General features: G+C 42.5%; 1 protein-coding gene across 2 annotated transcripts in view; it reads right to left on the reverse strand.

The window, feature by feature from the left end:
- The window catches only part of ep300a (EP300 lysine acetyltransferase a), a 171,807-nt gene that overhangs the window by 140,315 nt on the left and 11,097 nt on the right, over positions 1–20,395 (reverse strand). The window contains exons 5-10 of one of the 2 annotated variants that reach the window (XM_084323655.1): positions 18,922–19,035; positions 18,470–18,709; positions 17,628–17,727; positions 9,365–9,490; positions 4,187–4,304; positions 3,839–3,980 (exon numbers count right to left, since the gene is read on the reverse strand). In XM_084323655.1, the coding sequence (XP_084179781.1) occupies positions 3,839–3,980; positions 4,187–4,304; positions 9,365–9,490; positions 17,628–17,727; positions 18,470–18,709; positions 18,922–19,035 (840 nt within the window). Of the gene's footprint in view, positions 1–3,838; positions 3,981–4,186; positions 4,305–9,364; positions 9,491–17,627; positions 17,728–18,469; positions 18,710–18,915; positions 19,036–20,395 lie in introns of both variants that reach the window. The other variant, XM_084323654.1, reaches the window with a different exon arrangement.

The raw sequence follows: 20,395 nt of genomic DNA on the forward strand, positions 1-20,395 counted from the left end.
CCCCAAAAAACTGAATAATTTCAGGTAATTAACATTACATATCTCTTGTCGTGTAATTAACACAACATTATGCATACTTTGACAATAAATAAAATAATAATTTGTTCTTACTTGCTTGCCTGGGTAAATAAAGGTTAAATAAATGTAAAAGAAATAATAATAATAATAATAATAATAATAATAATAATAATAATAATAATAATAATAATAATAATAATAATAATAAAAAAAAATTGGAAAACAGATACCGATATTTTCCGATATCACATTTTTATGCCAATATCGGTAGGCCGATAATATCGGACATCCCTAGTTTTGTGATTGCTGCTGACCTTGCGAATGTGTGTGTCGCGTGTCGCCAGAAGGCAGTAGTCTACTATGTATTCAGTAAGCCACGGCTGCCACGCACTAACGCATATTCAATCGCCACAGTCAATGTTATATATATATATTAAGGCTGTCAAAGTTAACGCGGTATTAACGCGTTATCGCCCGATTCTATTAACGCCACTATTTTTTTTAACTCAGGATTAACTTTATAACAATTTTTTATTAAAATTTTTTTTTTTACTAGACTTCACTCAGGTGTATTATTGATGCTCTCATTGATACTATGTTTGTTTCTGAAGTGTGTGTGTGTGTGTGTGTGTGTGTGTGTGTGTGTGTGTGTGTGTGTGTGTGTGTGTGTGTGTGTGTGTGTGTGTGTGTGTTAGAGAGAGAGGGGGGGTGAGAGAGATGAGGAAGGGGCAAGAGAGAAATAGAGCTGGGAGAGTGTGTGTGTGAGAGAGAGGGGGGCGTGTGATTAATCAGCCCTTGTGTGGGTGAATGTAACAAGTTCCTAACGTTTTCTTTCCCCTATTATTTCATGCACACTTTATTCATTGTTTTAAATTATTATTTTCTTTTAAGTTATTTTGTGTGGGGCGCCCCAGTGGCGAACCACATAGCGCGCTCAGCCGCGACACGGCCGACCCGGGTTCGACTCCCGAACCCGTCGTTATTTGCCGAATGTCTTCCCCCCACGCTGTCTCCCATTCCTCCTCTGTCTCTCCCTACTGGGCCCTGTTTCTTGTACGTGGTTCAACTAAGTCGATCAAGATGTCATTATCCAGCTTCAGTTAACCCGATGTTTGAAGCCGGGATTTTCCTGTTCCACGAAGGTGGATTCAGTCTCGTTAACTCAAGCCAGACTTGCGACTCAGGCTAAATGCGCGCGGCCGCTTTAGGTGAAAAGCCAGCACGTATCGATGGCAGAGATCCTGATTCTCTAACGGCATTGATTGATTAATTGATTTAAGACTTTATTGACAGATTGCAATACGGCTCAATCGCCTCGCCGACAAGTTAAATGCGTTATCTATAGGCTAATTTTAAGTCCCTCATTACCTCAATCAATCAGATTATATTTCTTTAAACTTGCCTGCTGGATTGAATAATCAAATGAGATCTTGCTAGCGAAAATAATTAGTTAACTGTTATACAGAATTACGATACGGCTCTCTTACCCATTGATTGATGTATAGTCAATCTTTAACTTATCTCCAATGTGGTCTAACGGGTTGTTCTTTTGACTTTCACACAGACGACCGGGGTTCGAGACCCTAGTCGTCTCCTTCTTTTTGCAATATAGGAATAATTCAATTTGGTGCACGTTGAGAGCTATATAAAGAATGACATCCTCAATGCATGTCGATTTATAATATTTTAACTTAAAACCAGGCTACTTTGGCGTATAATCATTAATATTATATTCAAAAAAATCATATTGGAAACACCGGGTTTTGAACCCCGGTCGCTGGGTTGGCAGGCTTGAGCACTACCGCTGCACCACTGTGCCAGATGGGATAAATTCATTGTTTATACATTAATGAACGAGAGACCCGTGTTTAGAATATCCTTTGTTTTGAATGAAGTTTATCTCTTTATCCTCATTCATTAATGTGACGTCAAAGGCTCATTCAATTTCTCAAATCCGTCAAACAGCGCATCTCATCAGACATCTTAATCCCAGTTACAATTAAAATAACCACATAATGTGTACATCGCACGAGCGAGCGCCACCGTCGCCACGGTATATATAACGTGCATTATTTAGGACAAAGTGAATTTAGTATCAGCATTTTGGGTCTATTTTACATTTCAAAAGCCCCCTCTGGAAGAATGGAGCCCAAAAACGTAATTCAGAATGGTATAATGCAGATCGTAGACTGTGGGAATAGTTTCAGGAAACGGGCTGTCACTTCTTTGCGGGGGCGTGGCTATGGTTCATCCGGCTAACTTGAACTTAAACTCTGCTTTCGACCAGGCTCAAACTTTTGGATCTGTTGTCATGGTGATTTGGAAAATCCACGTACAGGGAACCGGAAAGTCCGGCTAACTCAGTTATCCAGTTAAAGTTATCCGGCTAACTCAGTTATCCAGGTACAAGAAACAGGGCCCTGGACTGCCCAGTAGAAATAAAGCGATAAAAACGCCAAAAAATAAATCTTTAAAAAAAAGTTATTTTGTGCATCACTCTGTTTTGAATTTGATGCAAATTTGCAATGCATGAGGGTCATCCTTTTGTGTTAACACTTTGGTTGCCTTGGGTTAAATTAATGATATACCATAGATTGCCAGCGCTATTTGTCTATGGAGAAAGTTCCCTTCTTTGCAGGGCTATAACTTTTTTAATTCTATTGCTACATTGCCATTATTAGGGCCCATTCAAAGTCCTATATGTATTGTTCATTGTGTAGCAACGTTAAACTTTTTCATTCACATATTCATAGTAAAGTATGGTCTAATGTATAAGTATGTTTTCATCTCTTTCTGCAGCTTTCTCCAGAACGTGATATATAGCCCCAAATGCATTATATTGATGATGAAATACAGTTTGATGGCAATCAGCGCGATATAAAAAATTCCAACTAGACGTACTTCTAGAAGTTACTACACGTCATCTGATGTTGACCGGATGGGCGAGGGGGCGTTTATAATTCCGTGGGCAGCGTTATACCAATCATCTAATGTGGGTCAAATGTTGATAATAGCAGTTCGCATCTAAGACGGTAACGTTACACGCTAAAACTCACCCCAGTCTCCGCGCGCCGTTGGGCGATCATCGTCGAGTAGAAATTTTATCATTATGGGATATATTTTTACCCGGTCCATCTCCAGCTTGTATAATGGTATATACGTCCAAATCATGTTGTTTATCGAGTTATTGCCAATCGATCACCGTGTAGCGTGACGAGCCAGAGTCCCATGAACCATAGCGAGCGCCCGGAAGTACTACGGTCGTCATGACAACCTCTATTCAACATCCTGTGTGGCGATTGCGCCGATCGGCCACCAGATGGCGCTCCTGAACCGCCAGAGAGCTCAGTGGGTCCTGCTGGTGGATCTCAGGCCAGCGGAGGGGGAATATGAATCCGATCGCAGATTTTTGAAATATTGATATAAGGACGCTGTACAGCGTCCCCCGGCAACTTTAGCATGGCCAGCAAAGACGTGAAAAGACGTGTCCCGGCAGTCAAAGTGTTAAATGGCTGCATAAAGCAAGCATTTGTTGACTCGCATGTTGATAAGAGTATTAAAACTTGGAACTTGAAAAAGATCTGTTTAAGATAGGGGAAAAAATGCGATTAATTTGCGATTAAACTATGGACAATCATGCGATTAATCGAGTTAAATATTTTAATCGATTGACAGCACTAATATATATATATATTTTTTTAGCCAATTTAAATTCTAGACGGCCATTGGCCTGTATTTACCAGCTACCGTCAACCTGGTGTGTGTGTGTGTGTACATGTAGTTTTGGCATCTAGCCTACATGTGCAGCCTGTCCACTCACTAGGAGGCATTCCAGTGGGGGGTTGTCCCATGCTGGGAGGCCCCAGACCCAGACCTTGCTTCTGGAGCCTGGTCCTCCTCTTCTCCTCCAGCTCCTTCTGGATCTTATAGATCTTCTCTGCCAACAGGTGGTAGTACTCCGCCTGAGAGAGAGGAGGGTGGGGACAAACGGGAAGGGAGGAAATGTAGGAACAAGACGACAAGTGGAGGTGATGGGAGAAAAGAAAACACCACAGAGGAACAAATCAATACATGTTCAACAAGCAGTAAAGTCAAGGACATGTCCATCCTGAAAACACCATTTGTGAAAAAAACAAAAAGCCACAAGTGTTGAGAGAGACTTCCTTACCCTGCTGTTGGCAGACTCGTACATGTCTCCCTCCACCTTCCTGGCGTAGGCCACTAGGTTCTCCATCCGCCGGTCTTTCAGGGCAGCAGGGTCCGGAGTGGGGAATATGGCCTGCACCCTGTGTGTGTGTGTGTGGGGGGGGGGAGAGAGAGAGAGAAAGAGAGGTCAGTAGGGGTGGGACGGAATCGATACAGCAATCTATTGCAATATTTTGCATGCCGATATATGGATACCGTAATTCCTCTAATAGTAACCCCGGCTTGTATTTGTTTCAACTGTAGCGGGTACCAGGCTTGTATTAGGAGGAGGCCTGTATAAGAGGGAGGCCTATATTTCAAATTTTCAAACGGATCATAATGAATAAATCAACATTTTGTGTCAGTTTGAACCCAGTAAAATGTACTGTGTTCATTTATTGAAACCAAGTACTGTATGAAATAGTAAACAGTGCAATTACAGGTAGTCACTGGTCATTTCAACGTTTTCAAAGTGAAATCAAGTAACTAGCTCAGTATGCAGCTCAGTATATTAGTAACCCGGCTTGTATTAGGAGGCCGGCTTATAATTGCTTAGCTCAAGAGCGCACCCGGCCATTAATAGAGACCCGGCTTGTATTTGAGACCCGGTTACTATTAGAGGAATTACGGTATTCTCAATCTAATTTCGCTGTAATACAAATTATTTTATTGCAGTTAAGTTGACATAATTTGAAAAAAGGCAATAAATCGCAATATAACAATATCATGACTCTTGTCTCGCGCTATAATCGTATTGTGGGGCCTCTGGTGAATCCCACCACTAGTTGTCAGGGGAATGAGGACTGAAAACAACCAGAGAACGACCATGTGTTATTGGCCGCCATGCGTTGGTTTTGTGTAATTGTTGTGTAGTGTTGCTCTTCTAGAAAAATAATCCTTTCAGGGTTGCCTATTGAAATACTGTACACCTCCAGTACAGAAACATTGTTTATGAGTTTGCGTGTCAGGTAGACCATTGATTGACAGTCGATTTAGCCAATTACGTCACACCGCTTGCACTCTGGCCGTCCGGCGCTGCAGCTGGACCCTATTGCCCACATCTGCTGTTGATAACGCTAGCCAAGTTAGCTGTATACACAGTGGCCCAGTTACTTTGGTGTAGGGGTGTAACAATGCATCGCAATGCATCGATCCTAAGGGGAAAATTCAACTGCATTGATTTGAAAATGTTAGAATCGATTATCGCAATTTTAATGTGTACACGTTATGTTATTGTCATGTCCGTTACAGCCAACACAACGACATACGCTACTGCATCAACGTTATGATTAACAAAGCAAGGCATTCGTTTTTGTTGCATTAACGTTATATTACTATTGCTATCGATGCATCTAGGTGTTCTCAAATCTATTGCTATTGGTAAGACTAGAATATTACATTAACTTAATGTTACTTGTGTCTCAGAAAACGCTCGCATATCACAATGGCGGACTCTCAGGAAGTAAAAGAGAAAATGAGAGCTTCCGATTGGTCATTTCCTTTTTCTTTTTCTTTTTTTAAACCAGTCACGTCACTCTACTGTGATTGGACCGTTGGCTTGAGTGCAATGTGGAACTTGTAGTTTTTGAACGATTATAGTGGAGAAAAAAAGCACGATTGAGGCTGTAATCTTGTGTGCGAGTAATTGATTTTTCCGTTTCGCACACACATATTTCTAGGGGCATATGCGAGCAATATGGTTGCACTGTAGAGCTCTGCTATGACTAATGTGTTACCAAGTTGGCTAATTTAATTGTAATCATCTGCTTTTGTAGGTGCATTGTCTGATATAATTATAAATTATAAATTAAATATAATATAATTGTTTGCTTGATAGACGAAGGTTGCAACATAATTATGTAATGTCATGTCGTTGGCTGTGAGAGCAGCCCCACTGCACCCAGGCAGCGCAGCCGAGTGAAACCTTGTTGGCACGAAAGTGGCTACTTAATTAATTAATCCAATCCACTTTATTTATAGAGCACATTTAAAAACAACAAAGTTTACCAAAGTGCGGTACAAGTCCCACAACATAAGATAACAAATACAAAAAATAATAAATAAATATTATAATTCTTTTAATTTTTTTTTATCTCTCTCTCGAAGCTTCGAATTAAAATCGAAGCTCGGCCCCGAAGCTTCGATTGCCAAAAAAAGCTTCGAAGGTCAGCCCTATTATGTTCCATCATGAATGCATGAAAGGGGGGGGGGGTCGTTTCTGATGAATTGATTGTCAATAACGGCATTCGTTAGTACAACAACATACGCTGATCAGGACGATGGCTATGAAAACATGGCTATGAAAACAAGGCACAATCAAGCTGACATTGACGTTAAATTGCTCTTACCTGTGGCCGGTGGGATTCCAAAAAGAATATTCCAATTATTTGATAGCCATCTGGTAGATTGTATGTCCATTTGGCCCATGACATAACCCACCACAGCATAATGAATCGGTGGTCCCGAAAACAATTCAATGCGATCGGGTGTAGCCCTAGGTTCAGGTTACTAGAAAAGTCCGCCTGGACCAATATAATCGACGCACAGCCCAATACAGAGTTTAGAAGGATGTGCAATACCGGCCACATTCTACCAGGCGGCGGTATTGGACTTTTGCGATCTCAGACTCATTCCCTATGATAACACCAGGCTCCCTGGATGGATAATAAATGGAAATATCTAATCAAAGAAATAACGATCAAATAACGAGTATACTCGTTGTTGGCTTTCAACGATTGGCGGCCAATAACGAGTTTGGCAACCATGCGTTGGTTGCCAATAACGAGATTTCTCGTTATTTCTTTTATTAGCAATATCCATAAATTTTTCATCCATCCAGCCTGACATTATCATTGGGAATGGCTCTGAGCTCGAAAAGGGCAAATACCGCCCCCTATCGTCTCCCGGATGGTAATGCACATCATTGGATTGGATTGAGTGAAAAAGTGCATCAGAGAAATACTCCGGTCCAGGATTTTCCTATCTCTGGCAAGCAGTGTCGTGTTACCAGATTCACTGGCGAGGCTGGAAGCAGCTTGGATTATGCGTTTCGGACTATAACGTTGGATCAATAAACGCGATCAATATTTGGAATGGCGATCAGGAATTGGATTCATCTTTTTGCAGAACATCTGATCTGAGGTAAGGAATCTATGTTACCAGTTTTGGGTTAATCAGAGTTGTTTTTCACAGATTTCACAACGTGTGTGTGTGTGTGTGTGTGTGTGTGTGTGTGTGTGTGTGTGTGTGTGTGTGGCGTTAGGCGCGGCACGAATAAATTATTTTTCAGCCCGCTTTCGTATCGTGCATAAGAACACAAATACTCTCGATAATCTAGCGTTTATTTGAAAACTATTAATAAATCAGCCGGAAAATGACAACGTGTTTTGTGTATTCCAGTAAATGGCTATTTTCGCGGAATTTCTCTGAAATGACTAGAACTCTCCGAAACTATACTCGTAGGGCTGGGCGATAAAACGATAACTATCGCGATAAATTATTTCCTCGAAATAAACATGAAACGTGGTCGCAAAGTTTCGATATATCGATTTCCAAGCTTGGCTCCGTTCAGCCTCGGCTCAGCACACCCACTAACAACAACCAACGTTACGTGATGACGTGACGTGCATACGCACAACAGCTAACAACCAATCAGTGAAGGAGATGGCCGAGAGCGAACGAGATCCGGAAGGAGACCCAGAGGTACTAGGACTCACTCAACAACAAGGCTTGCTAGGCTAATTAGCTTGCACGGCGTTGTTTTATATATTTACGTGCCGAGTATGTGTGTGTTTTGAATTCTGAGGCCACGTTTAAGTAGTGTGGGGTATACAGTGGACGTCGTTTCAATATATTGTGGCGGAAGAGAGTATTTTAGTGTAATATTTAGCACATTGTCATGGAATACACCACTTATAAACAACAGGCTAGCTAGGCTAATTAGCTTGCACGGCGTTGTTTTATATATTTACGTGCCGAGTATGTGTGTGTTTTGAATTCTGAGGCCACGTTTAAGTAGTGTGGGGTATACAGTGGACGTCGTTTCAATATATTGTGGCGGAAGAGAGTTTTAGTGTCATATTTATTGTCATGAGATACTCCGCTTGTCGGCTACTGCTAACGTGCGCGGACTGATGACGACATCAACTCGACTTGAGACATTTGCAGCAGCATAAGAAGTTAATTAAACTTGACAGACATTATATCGACGATAATTATCGATATCGAATTATATGAAAATCATTTTATAATTTTATCGCGATAACGTTTTTAGTCATATCGCCCAGCCCTATATACTCGTATTCAAAACGGTATAAAACAGAAATGTACTGATGAAAAAACTATCCGTTTCATACATGTTGACTGCAAGCAAGTCATTGATAAACGATGTGTGTATTAGACACATAATTTAAGATATAGTTTATGCGTTCGCAATGTGCTCATCCTCCCATTGATTAACGTGGTGGCATCCAAGCAATAAAACGTCATATCCGGCTGGCAACCAATGTGTTAATACTCAGTTTGTTGTGTCTTGTCCATGTATGTCATCATGTATATGTATACGAGTACGTGTGTATGTATAAACATTCTAGTGACTGGCTGGTCATTCACTGCCAACAACGATTAAAAAAAAAAAAAAACTCGTTACTTGAAATATTTTCACTGTGCTCCTAAATATTTTTTGGTGCTTATATTCATAGATATCTATAGTATTCACCACGGCATAACACGGGAACGTATGGATGGAAAAATTCTTTCTTTTTTGCATCTTGACCGGAAGAAACCCAGTGTCAAATGACTATAGTACCGTATCCATAGCTATAATATAGAATATGGTTATAGCTCTACAAACAAGGTGACCGTTTACATGGGGTTAATGGTTGGCATGAGGCAGTAACTTACGGGAAGAGGCGTGGCACTGGAAGTGTTAAATGCACCTGCCTGTCATTCATGCATTGAAAATAGATATGGCAGTTTTTTTTTAATCATTTGTCCGACAAACTGTAATCATTCGACATTCTGGCCGGCAGTTTAAAATCCTAGCGCGACCCCTGATGTATGTGTGTGTGTATATACATTTTGTTCTGTTATATTCATGTATGTTTTGTTTTGTATCATTATCAAATAAATACTAATAATTATATATATAAAAAAGACTCACAGTTTGTGCACCAAGTGGTTTCGTAGGTCCTGCGTGATGTCCTCGTGCCAGATCTTCCTCATGCCTGCCGCAGAGGGAGGCGTGGCCGTGGGCATGCTGCCTACACCCCCTGTGTCGTTCATTAGACTGGGATGAAGAGAGACACACAAGGTGAACAGTCATGTTAGTAGGGGTGGGAATCACCAGTTTCATCACGATACGATATCGATTCTTTGGACACCGATACGATATTTTCCGATATCACAAAGTCTGCCACGATACGATACAATACGATTCGATTCAGGTGCCTGCGATCGATATGAGACGATATTATATGCCCATTATATGCCCATTTAACACAATCAGTAACATTTAAATCAACAAAAAAAAAGGGAATGGAAATATCATTTGACATTTTTATTTTTGAGCTCTTCCAGACATTTAAATGAAAAACAATCTATTGTTTTTAATACAAATAGACCTCCTGTTCACTGTTTTTAGGTTCGTTTTTTTTTTTTTTTATATATATATCCTATTCACTGTCAGAGCTGTATTTTGGCTGGAAAAGGCATATTGGGAGTCCGAAGGTGCAGTACCGGGCAGATCCTGGTAGTGGGGCTATCTCGAGAATGCAGTCAGGGGGACCCTGATGTAAACAAGACAAACGTCTTTCTCTGGTCTGCATCCCCTTAACAATTGTGTGTATTGAGCTGTACTGTATTGTACCCATTCTGCAATCTGTTAAATAAAGTTTTCATTCATTCATTCAGTAACCCCCCTCCTTCCCAGTCCCTAGTCACCTAGTGCAGGGGTTCCCAAACTTTTCAGGCCGGGGCCCAGAAAATGAGGCGTCAGAGAGCCGCGGCCCAATGCACATAGTCTAGCTTTTTTTTTTTTTTTTTTTTGCCAGGTGACCGAGTTTTTAAGCCAAATATCACTTCAATCCTATTAAGTTAGTTCAAGTTAGTTATTCATTTATATGTGCTATTTATGAGAGGGCTAACTTGTTGCAAAATAATAATGATAATAATAATAGCCTCATTAAAATACTATTGTTGCTTCGGTTGTTTTCAGCGTTTTATGTGCATAATCTGTTATTTAGTTTGAAATGTTCGTTGAAATAAGTAGATTTTTCGTTTTTGTTTATTTATTAAGTTAATATAAAACCATATAGTCACATTTTAGAATACAATAGAATACAATTTTAGAATACAACTAGAAACACTGTCCTGTCCTGCTTCTAAGTTCAGTGGCCTGACAAAAAAAATTAAAATAAAAAAATAAAAAATAAAAAATAAAAAATAAAAAAAATATTTTTTTTTATTTTTTTTTTATTTTTTTTAAATCATCTCGCGGCCCACCCGTGGCTGCTCGCGGCCCACCTTTGGGTCGCGACCACGACTTTGGGAACCACTGACCTAGTGGACCTCTGCTGTTCTCTCTATATGGCTCTGATCAGCTTAGTTTAGTTAGCTTACGCTAACGCAACGTTAATTTCGGTATTTAACGCGACGTGGGCATAAAGGAATGGCGAGGATGCAAAACATGTTAGATGCATTTGACCCGTTGTGGGGGAAAAAACAACAGGCACTTATTTCCGGTCACAAAATAGGCAGACTCTGAAACAATGCTGGCTAACGTCTACACACGCTGCTACTGAGCTACTGTTGTGGCGGCCGGGCGGATATGCATTGCTCACCAGGGGATTTTAAAAATAAGAGTGTCGCAATATGAATCGATCTTTTTACGTTGCATCGATCCTATTTGATAATAGATCGATATATCGATCTGGATCGATGTATCGTCCCACCCCTACATGTTAGGGTACGCCGACGCCTCACACACAGCTACAACTCTGACATGTGTTGGCCATATGGCCATATGAAGGAAAGCAATGTCCCTTGAGTAGATTTACCACATACTTATCGCTGAAGATATCCATTTGTTTGAAATACTAGTATTCTAATAATCTACTAGTGATTTGAGGGTATCTGCTGGTTTAACTTTTTAAAAGGTCCCCTATCTTATAAATGGCCATTTCCAGTGGTTTGCATTGTTTTCTAGCAATGTGGGGTTGTACCAACACTGACTAGATGTGAAATTCTCATTCAGTCCCATTCCTCCAGTTCGGTTGAGACAAGATCCTCCCCCACTAAACCAAGCCATTCAGATTTTACACCATCAACTGTGATACGTTGAAATTATGATCAAAACGGAGCGAGTGGAAATAATGCGGAAGCGGTTTCCCTGTCAGACACTTGCACTTCCTCAAAAGAGGGTTGGTCGGTCGGTCTGTCTCTCTCTCTCTCTCTCTCTCTCCCTCCCTCCCTCCCTCTCCGTCGCTCCCCTCTCTCCCTCTCCCCCTCCCAGTTATCTGCCAGTGCAGGTGTCACTCAAAGCGCATTGAGAGTATGGGCGGAGCCCAGCCAAACACAAAAACAATAGTTGCCTTTTAACACATTGGTTGCCGTTCATGTAGATTTACGTTTCTGTGGCCCAGCGGCTGAGTGCCGGAAACGCAGATCTACGTTTTTGTCTCGGTTTTCCTTTTATTCGCTATCGCCATTCATAATCCATCGAGGCACCTTGTGCATGCTGTACTGAATGTGTCTGAGATCGCAGATGGTCAATACCGCCGCCTAACGCCTTGCGGCGGCTATTGCACTCCATTTGAAACAATGTGGTTTCTTTTCTCTACCAAGCTGAGGCGTGGGGGCAGGGTCTAAACACTCCGGCAAAACAAGGGCTTGTAGGGATGGCTTGGACACCTGACCCCGCCCGCCCGTTCATGTGCAATGCCGGATAACGTCGGAGACAGGATCGCTGTGGATATCTGGAATGGCGATCAGATAATTGGATTATTCTTTTTGCAGTACACCAGAGACCAGGTAAGGACTCTATATTACCAATATTGCGTTGATCCGTGTGTTTAAAGGGTACAAATAAAAAAAAATCTACACCAGAATGCAAGAAATAAAGTCTTTGTAACAAAAGATGTCCTGGTGGGGGACCCCCAGACCCCGCTTAAAAAGTGGCCTGACTGGGGCTATATATCCCCAGTCCGGCCCTGGTTAAAAGCCTCCAATGCTTATTAGTGTGTGTGCGTTTCAACGTTTGCATGTTTCAACCATACATTTCCATTTATTAAAAAAAATTATAATAATATTTGATAAGATTATTATTATTGAATTTCTTATCCTCCTATAATAGTGGGGGTCGTGGCTCTCTGACACCGTTATTTCGGGGGTCGCAACCTGAAAACTTTGGGAACTCCTGCTCTAGTCCAGTGGTTCCCAAACCTCTCCTCGAGACACCCCAGCCGTTCCATGTATTTGTTAAATTCCACCACCAGCACACCTGATTCAACTAATAAAGGGCTAGTTAAGTTGAATCAGGTGTGCTGGTGGGGGAATTTAACAAATACGGTGAACGGCTGGGGTGCTTCGAGGAGAGGATTGGGAAGCTAGTCTAGTCGATTTTGTGTTTTGAGCACAAAGATCATCATAGATCTAGCCTCTTTATTTTGCTCTCAAAGTGCACCAGTAGATGCATTTAACTTTAACACATTCCCGGCCAACCACGTATATATACGTGATTCGGCGCCAGCGCTTGCTGTGTAATTAATTAATCTAATTAACGCGATAAACAGACAGTCCTATTCATAATACAACGTTTCCGAACAGACGTTTGGATTAACCCATTGACATCAGGATACACATGGTGTGTATCAGTGCATGCGAGCGGATCGGAGCGTGAGCGGCGCGGGGAGCGGAGCGGGCGGTTTTGACGTGAGCGAGGAGTGGGTTTTAAAATGGGTCGGCGCGACGTCCGGAGCGAGAGTTCTCCTCCGCTCCAATCCACTCCGGGCCGCTCACACAGTGGTTTAACACTGATGTAATATGCATGTAGTACAATGCCAAAGCAACAGATGGCGATGTACAAACATGAAGGCCATTTTCAACCAATGAGAATTGAGAAGGGTGAACCTGTGATATCCTGTTCAGGCTTTGTCACTCACAGGATGTTAGAAATCTGAATCCGACGCCATTGTTGTTGTCGTTAGCTTACATGCTAACGTTAATGGCCGCGACCATAGCATTGTGGCTAGGCTAGCTATCATCGCTTAGTAGAGCTAGTGAATGGATAAACAACGTTATTTAACATTGCAGAATGGGTACAATTACAATGCGGCTCAATAAAAACAATTGTTAAGGGGCCCAGGGGGTCCATGCTCCAAAAAAATTATAAAAATTTGCAGAGCGATCTGGCGCGGGGAGCGCTCGATTCAAGGTGAGCGGTGTGCGAGCGGAGAGCGACTTGGGGGCGGGGTCAACATGAGCGATTAGCGGAGCGGAACAAGCTTTAAAGAGCGAAGAGCGGATTTCTCCCCCGCGCCGATCCGCTCACGTGGCCTGGTGTGTATATACCTTTAACAACTGGATGCGCATTCGTGCGTAGGTGGTTCCCAGCTGAATACACATTATTGCATCTTTCAGCGCGACTCATTTTCAAGGCTAGTAACCAATGATATGCGCCTTCATTGGCTGAAACCCCACGTGGGTAAGTGAGAGGGGGGTCCATATGGTCATAGATTCTTTTTTTTTTTAATGCTCCCTTATTAGTTGAGCATGATTGAACTTTGAGCTGCTAGCCACACCAGCTGCTAGCCACACCAGCTGCTAGCCACACCAGCTAGCTAGCCACACCAGCTGCTAGCCACACCAGCTACTAGCCACACCAGCTAGTAGTGACAGAGAGCCCCCTGATCGCCACACCAGGGCTCTGTCACTTCTTATTGTTTCTCACATGTTACCTGGTGATAAATGTGTTCTGAATAGTTTTTATTCAACATTTATTATAAGTTTATTTACATTTTATAGATATTTTGTTATTCATTGATTTTTACTTTATTCTAGTTGAATACTATTTTAAAGCAATCAACTGTAAATAAAAGCCACACTTGTAAGCTATCCATGTGTGACAGAGTGGGTCTGTCACTGACGCCGGGGCAGCACGCACGCACACATACACACAACATTCACTCATCATATACATTCATACATAATCAAACATGCATACATATCCTTAATCTAAGCATACATGCATTTATACATACATTCATATATCCATTCATACATATATTTATTTATTGTTGTTGTGTTGTGTATATATATTTATTTGTTGTGTTGTGTATATATATTTATTTATTGGGTTGTGTATATGTATTTATTTATTGGGTTATGAGGGTATTGGTATTGGAGGTTGTTTTTATATAATATGTGCAGGAAACGGCAATCCATTTGATGTGTAGCACCTGTGTAGTCTTGGTTTAATGAATTATGTGTGGCACCTGTGGAGGGGGAGGAGTGCAGGTGTCATAAGGGCTGCGGGCCCAAGGTTCTGGGTCTTGCCCCTGCATCAGTTGCAATGTAGGTGACTGAGGGAAGTGCCGTATATGTGTCTGTTAGTCTGTTTGTCTCTGTGTCGGGGCTTCACCAGATAAAGGTTGCTAAAGATGAGTAACTAGGGAAGTTCCGCGCATTAAGTGTCGTCTATCAATATGACGTTATTGTGGAGCGCATATGATAGACCAGGTAGTATTTTGTTAGTTTGTTTAAGTCACTTGTTATTGAGATGTCACCTCTGCACCTTGAAGGCTGGGAAATAAAAACAACACCAAGACCATTTTTCCGACTACGCCATTGTTTGTGGGAGTTTTTTGAGGAGTCTAGAAAGAACCCCGTCACACCATGTTTATATCTACTTCAAAGCCTGAGAAAAATACTTTTTGGTAGGTGTTGACAATTTGACATTTTTCAAAAAAACAGCTTAGATTCTGGGAGTTTTAATGCAGTTTTATAGGGCCTTTTTACTAGGCGGATTTAGGTGTCAATTTAAACCATGCAGTGATGCTGATGCTTTCCCAGCGGAACACAAGTTACTCAATGTTACACGGGTAAGTTATGGTATGCACGTTAATTAAGCTATGTACTGTTAGAGCGCAGCCCTTTAGTTTGCTAACGTTAAGATAGAAGGAGCCGGGCGATCTAGTAGCACACCATGTATCGCACTGCGTCGCGAAGCAGCCTGAATACTTTAGACAACAAATGTTTGTTTCCGCGTCTCTGATTGGCCAGGTCATTTCTGGTCATGTGACATGTACGCCCAATCGTGGGACCGCAAGTTTCTACACTGGTTAAGCTTAGGCGCTCTTTCGAAGTGTGGTTAAGGTTTAGAGTTTGTCTTAGAGCATGGCGATAGAACGCCAGGTAGTTTGCAGGCTGTTAAGACCCGGAAATAGGCACAGAACTTGCTGTCCCACGATTGGCGCACATGTCACATGACCTGGCCAATCAGAGCGGGAAACTCGAACGCGGAAACAAACATTTGTTGTCGAAAGTATTCACGCGTCCCGGGTTCGCTTCCCACTCCCGGTGACTCCCATTTGTCGCATGTCTTCCCCGACTCTTCTCCCGTTCATCCTCTCATCCGTCTGTCATGTCTGACCAGGAAAAGCAATAAATGCAAAAAAAAAAGAAAAAAAAAATGTGGCTGAGTGGCGCAGTGGGCAAGGCGCTCGCCACTAACGCAGGAGATACTGGTATCAAGCCCAGCTCTCTGCGTTGCTACCGGCTTGGCCGGTCGTCATACTAACACAATTGGCAGTGTTAAGAGGGTGGGAAAGCCGGTGGGTGGGGATTGGACGTTGTGGACAGCGACTCCTACAGGTCGGTTGGGTGACGCCTGTACAGCAGAAACAGGAAGTATCGGGGGCAGCGTGAGCCTCCCACGCGTTAAGGCCTCTGCATGCTACAGAAACTTCAAAGCAACTGCAACACAACATCGACAAACAGTGTTGTAGACACTCTGCCTTTATGCTTCTGCAACATCGACGCGCAAAGTTAGTTTAACTAAAGTTAGTTTAGGTTCGTGTTAACGTTAGATAATGTACAAAATAAACGTATTTCCGGTGCTTTTAGACGCCGCTCTTTTATTTTGAAATCCCCCGACCGGAAGTGTTATAGTGTCTGTTGCTAGCAGCTTAACTTCTGTCGCCCGTTTCTGTGCTTTTCGAGCTAACGTTACCGTAACGTCATTCGTTTCCAATGGAGGAGAGAAAGACCTCGGCTCACATGCAGCTCAAACTACCTGTTGGAATAAATTAATTGATTGATGTTCAACTTGTCCCTGTGTGTGTCCAGTCATTTCGACTAGCAAACGTTGTATTTAACGTTACCTCAGGATACCATTGTATTTAGTTGGTTAGCTATGTAGCTAATGTGGATAGCATTTTGAATAGCACCAATGCTAGCTGGCTGGCTACAGCTTTATTTACTAAATTATGGAGGCTTTTTAATCGTCAAGGTAAGAGAGGATTTGTCATGATCAACTGAAGGCGTATGCTATGGAACAATATGTGCTTGGGTTTTCAGAAAAAGGCCAGCTATGTGACGCTAATTATTTAGCATCAACGCTGGCTGGCTACAACAATGGAGGATGGTATTCTCTGCGGGACCAATATTATTCTATGACAGCCCCGCCCCCATTCGCTAACCAACCAATCACTGCTATGCAATATCAACGCAACGGTTGTTTAGATTAGATTTTGGAGACAGGTACGCAACGTCCTCGCAACACAGTCTACAAGACCCTCTGCAACAACCGAGTTGAAATCGCGCTGATGTTGTGTTGAAGTTGCTTTGAAGTTGCTGTAGCATGTAGAGGCCTTTACTCCTCGCCACAGAGTTCGAGTTGTCTGGTGAAAAGATGCGACAGGCTGCCTCCTCGTGTACCGGAGCCCGGAGGGGACACGTGATGCAAGGCTTCTATCCTCACTACAGCCGACCAGTGGGAGGCATAGTCTAGCAACATTCAAGACAGGGGAGGGAAGAATTGGAATTACGAAATTGGGATGGGAGAAAAATAGAAAAATAAGGAGAAAAAGTGGATAAAAATTTTTTAAAAAAAAGATAGCAGAAAAGATTGTTTCAACAAATGGATTCACAAAATGAATTATCATCCAAACGTTATTGAAGCCTCCCGTGACCAGTACGTAGTCAGTACTCTTAACGCAGCAATGTGTGCATATGCGCTACGTTATATGCGTAAATGTGCGCCAAGACTCGACAGTACTGAACCAGATACTTTTTTTGCGTGATTAAAAACAATGGTTCGAACGTCCGTTCGGAAAAACCCTGGCGAATGTTCGAATCCCAAAAACAGGCTTGGGGACAGCTCTAGTGTGTGTGTGTGTGTGTGTGTGTGTGTGTGTGTGTGTTCTGACCTCTGACTGTTGACGTTGAGGTGCATCATGGTGTCTTGCAGCAGGCTGGACTGTTGGCTCTGAACCCCCACGCCTCCATTCACTCCCATGGGGTTTGCACCTGGACACAGATGGGAGGAGAGGTTAGGGATGCGATGATCACACACAGCTTTCACCTATCCACACGCAAAAGCACTTTCGACACTTGAGGTTTCAGCGATGAATGTCATTCCCACCAGAACACGCCAAAGATCTGTCTCAGACGCCCACCTTTGTTTGCAATGGCTTGATAAAGGTCGACATGACTGAAATGTCAACAAGCGTGGTGTCGTATTTGAACAGGGAACATGCAACACCGAAGTGCAAACCAGTCCCAAAAAGTAAGGGTTAGGGTTCAGATAGATTTTCTGTGTTTGGGATGAAAGACGTGGGGCAGTTGACTGGTAACAGTTTTCTGCTCCCAAGAGAGATGCCATGTTCCCTGCGGCTTCGGCCATGAATATCTCAAGCCAGTTAGAGGCCCTCCTCTAAAAATATTAATTATGAAGGGAATGAATCTAAAATGCTGTAATCTGTATAATACACAAGCATCTGAGATAGCCCTGCATTTCAATATGTTAGCAATTAGCTATCTTGCACACTCAAATTCCTAAAGGTGTAGATGTTTTTGCATTTATGTAGCCGATTGCTAGTGGGATTTTTTTGTGAGTTCTTAAAAGTAGCTAGCCTACCCATGGTGTTGAAAGAAAAGACGGTTTGAGAAACTGCTAGAATTCAGCATTTTAACAAGACCTACTTTAGCCTAGCTGACCACCCATGAATCCAGCATTTTAACAAGACCTACTTTAGCCCAGCTGACTTACCCATGGGGTTGAGGGGCCTCATACCAGGCTGGCCTTGCAGGCCCTGATTGGACATATTGGGCTGGTTGGTCTGCGCCTGGATCTGGTTGCCCTGGTAGGTGAGGCCCAGGGCTGCGTAGGCCCGCTCTATGGAGCTGGGGTCGATCTGACTCGGCGGGTTGAGATTGGGAGCGCTTGGTTGCCCCCCCGGGACCACCCCAAGAGAGCTCCCGAGCCCTGCACCGGCACCAGTCAGAAGAGCTGCAGGAACAGAGATGAGAGGAGACAGATGTTGATTAGGTCTTATTTCCCCACGTAATAAATAATGTGTTACCAATTACAGTCTTATATGCTAGTAACTGATTTGGTAAAAGTTATTTGGTAAAAATCAGGGACCAAACGGGATAAACAGAGGAATAAAACGAACACAACATTTAGGGAATAGTGTCGTTTGGTCAGATACAGACACTCACACGGCTGGCTCCTCTTGTCCCCGGCGTTCTTGAGCGGCAGGCAGACGGGACAGTCGTGCCGCGTGCAGTTCTTCCAATGGGAGATGATCTGTCTCGAAGACGCACAGTGAGCCACTGAGGACGAGAGAGGGAGAGAGAAAGACAGACAAACAAACAAAAAGGGGAAAAAGAGACAGGGTAAGAAAGAAAGGGATGAAATGTTATTAACACCTACTGAACATCACCGCCGGGGAAACAGAAATGCTCCGTCGACACACGTTTTAGACGTCCCTCAGATGTCAGCAAATTACTTACTGGCAACAAAACAGAAAGAAAGCTGCTCGCCACATTGTACTGGAGATGCACCGATAACAACACTGGTATCAGATATCTCGAGATCCCCCCCCCCCCCCAATACTAAAATCAGATACTTAGGGCCATGTGTAAAATGTTAGACATGTGTAACAAGCGACTTGGATTTCTGCATTCTTGGCATATAGACGCGTGTTAGATCTCTCTAATGGGAGAGAAATTGATTATATCTCAATTAGTCTTGTCCAATGCACCAAAACTAATGGTAAGTCTATATTGCTCTGTAAGAATAATGGGTGGGATCGGTGCACTCTTGTCAGGCGATATAGGCATCCATCAGTGCATCCCTACTAGGGGTGGAACGGTTCGCATTCGAACCGTACACCGTTCGGTACGACCTCCGCGGTTTGGGGCATGTGTGTATTGTTCGGTTATAACGTTAGCCACAAGCTAACGAACGTTAGCTGCAAGCTAACCGTGGAACCGCTCACAGCAAAGTGACTCCACGACACCAGTCCCATTAGTGGGGAAGGGGGGGTATATACAGAGGTTCAAAGATAACCAACACCCTTATATTATATCATCAGGGCTTCTCCAGGTTCCAACGCTGTGTCTTACTGTTGACTATTTACTTCCTGGTGTTACGTCACTTCAAATACAGCTACCAAGAGTCAAAAAGCAAAAGCGAGTCGATTGGGTACCATGCAGTGAAAAGCGGCATAAGAGAATACTTCATAATGTTTCATGCAATTAAAAAGTAAATATATATTTAGTACACATGATTTATTTATTTTAAATAACAGTGACTTTTCCTTTTTGATAAGAAAGTCTAGTGCTGGTTGAGCATATGCATACTCTGTGCATCCTCTGTGCATCCCCTTAACAATTGTGTGTATTGAGCTGTACTGTATTGTACCCATTCTGCAATCTGTTAATAACATATTCAATCAATCAATCAATACTTTGTTGATGACCATTGTCTATAATGTGGCCAAAAAAAATAGAATTATTTTGTTTGTTTGCACTAAGTTAATACTTTGACAAATGTTGCCTATATTTTTCAGTCAGTTCGGTCTTTGTGTGCCAAACATTATTTAAGGCAAACCGCTGTAAACCTTTTTTTTTACCAAATAAATGAGAAGCATTTTTAAATCAGCAATGCCCCTCTTGATGTACCAAAATC

Source organism: Notolepis coatsorum, assembly GCF_963971535.1.
Source record: "Notolepis coatsorum genome assembly, chromosome: 10".
NCBI classification, from domain to species: domain Eukaryota; kingdom Metazoa; phylum Chordata; class Actinopteri; order Aulopiformes; family Paralepididae; genus Notolepis; species Notolepis coatsorum.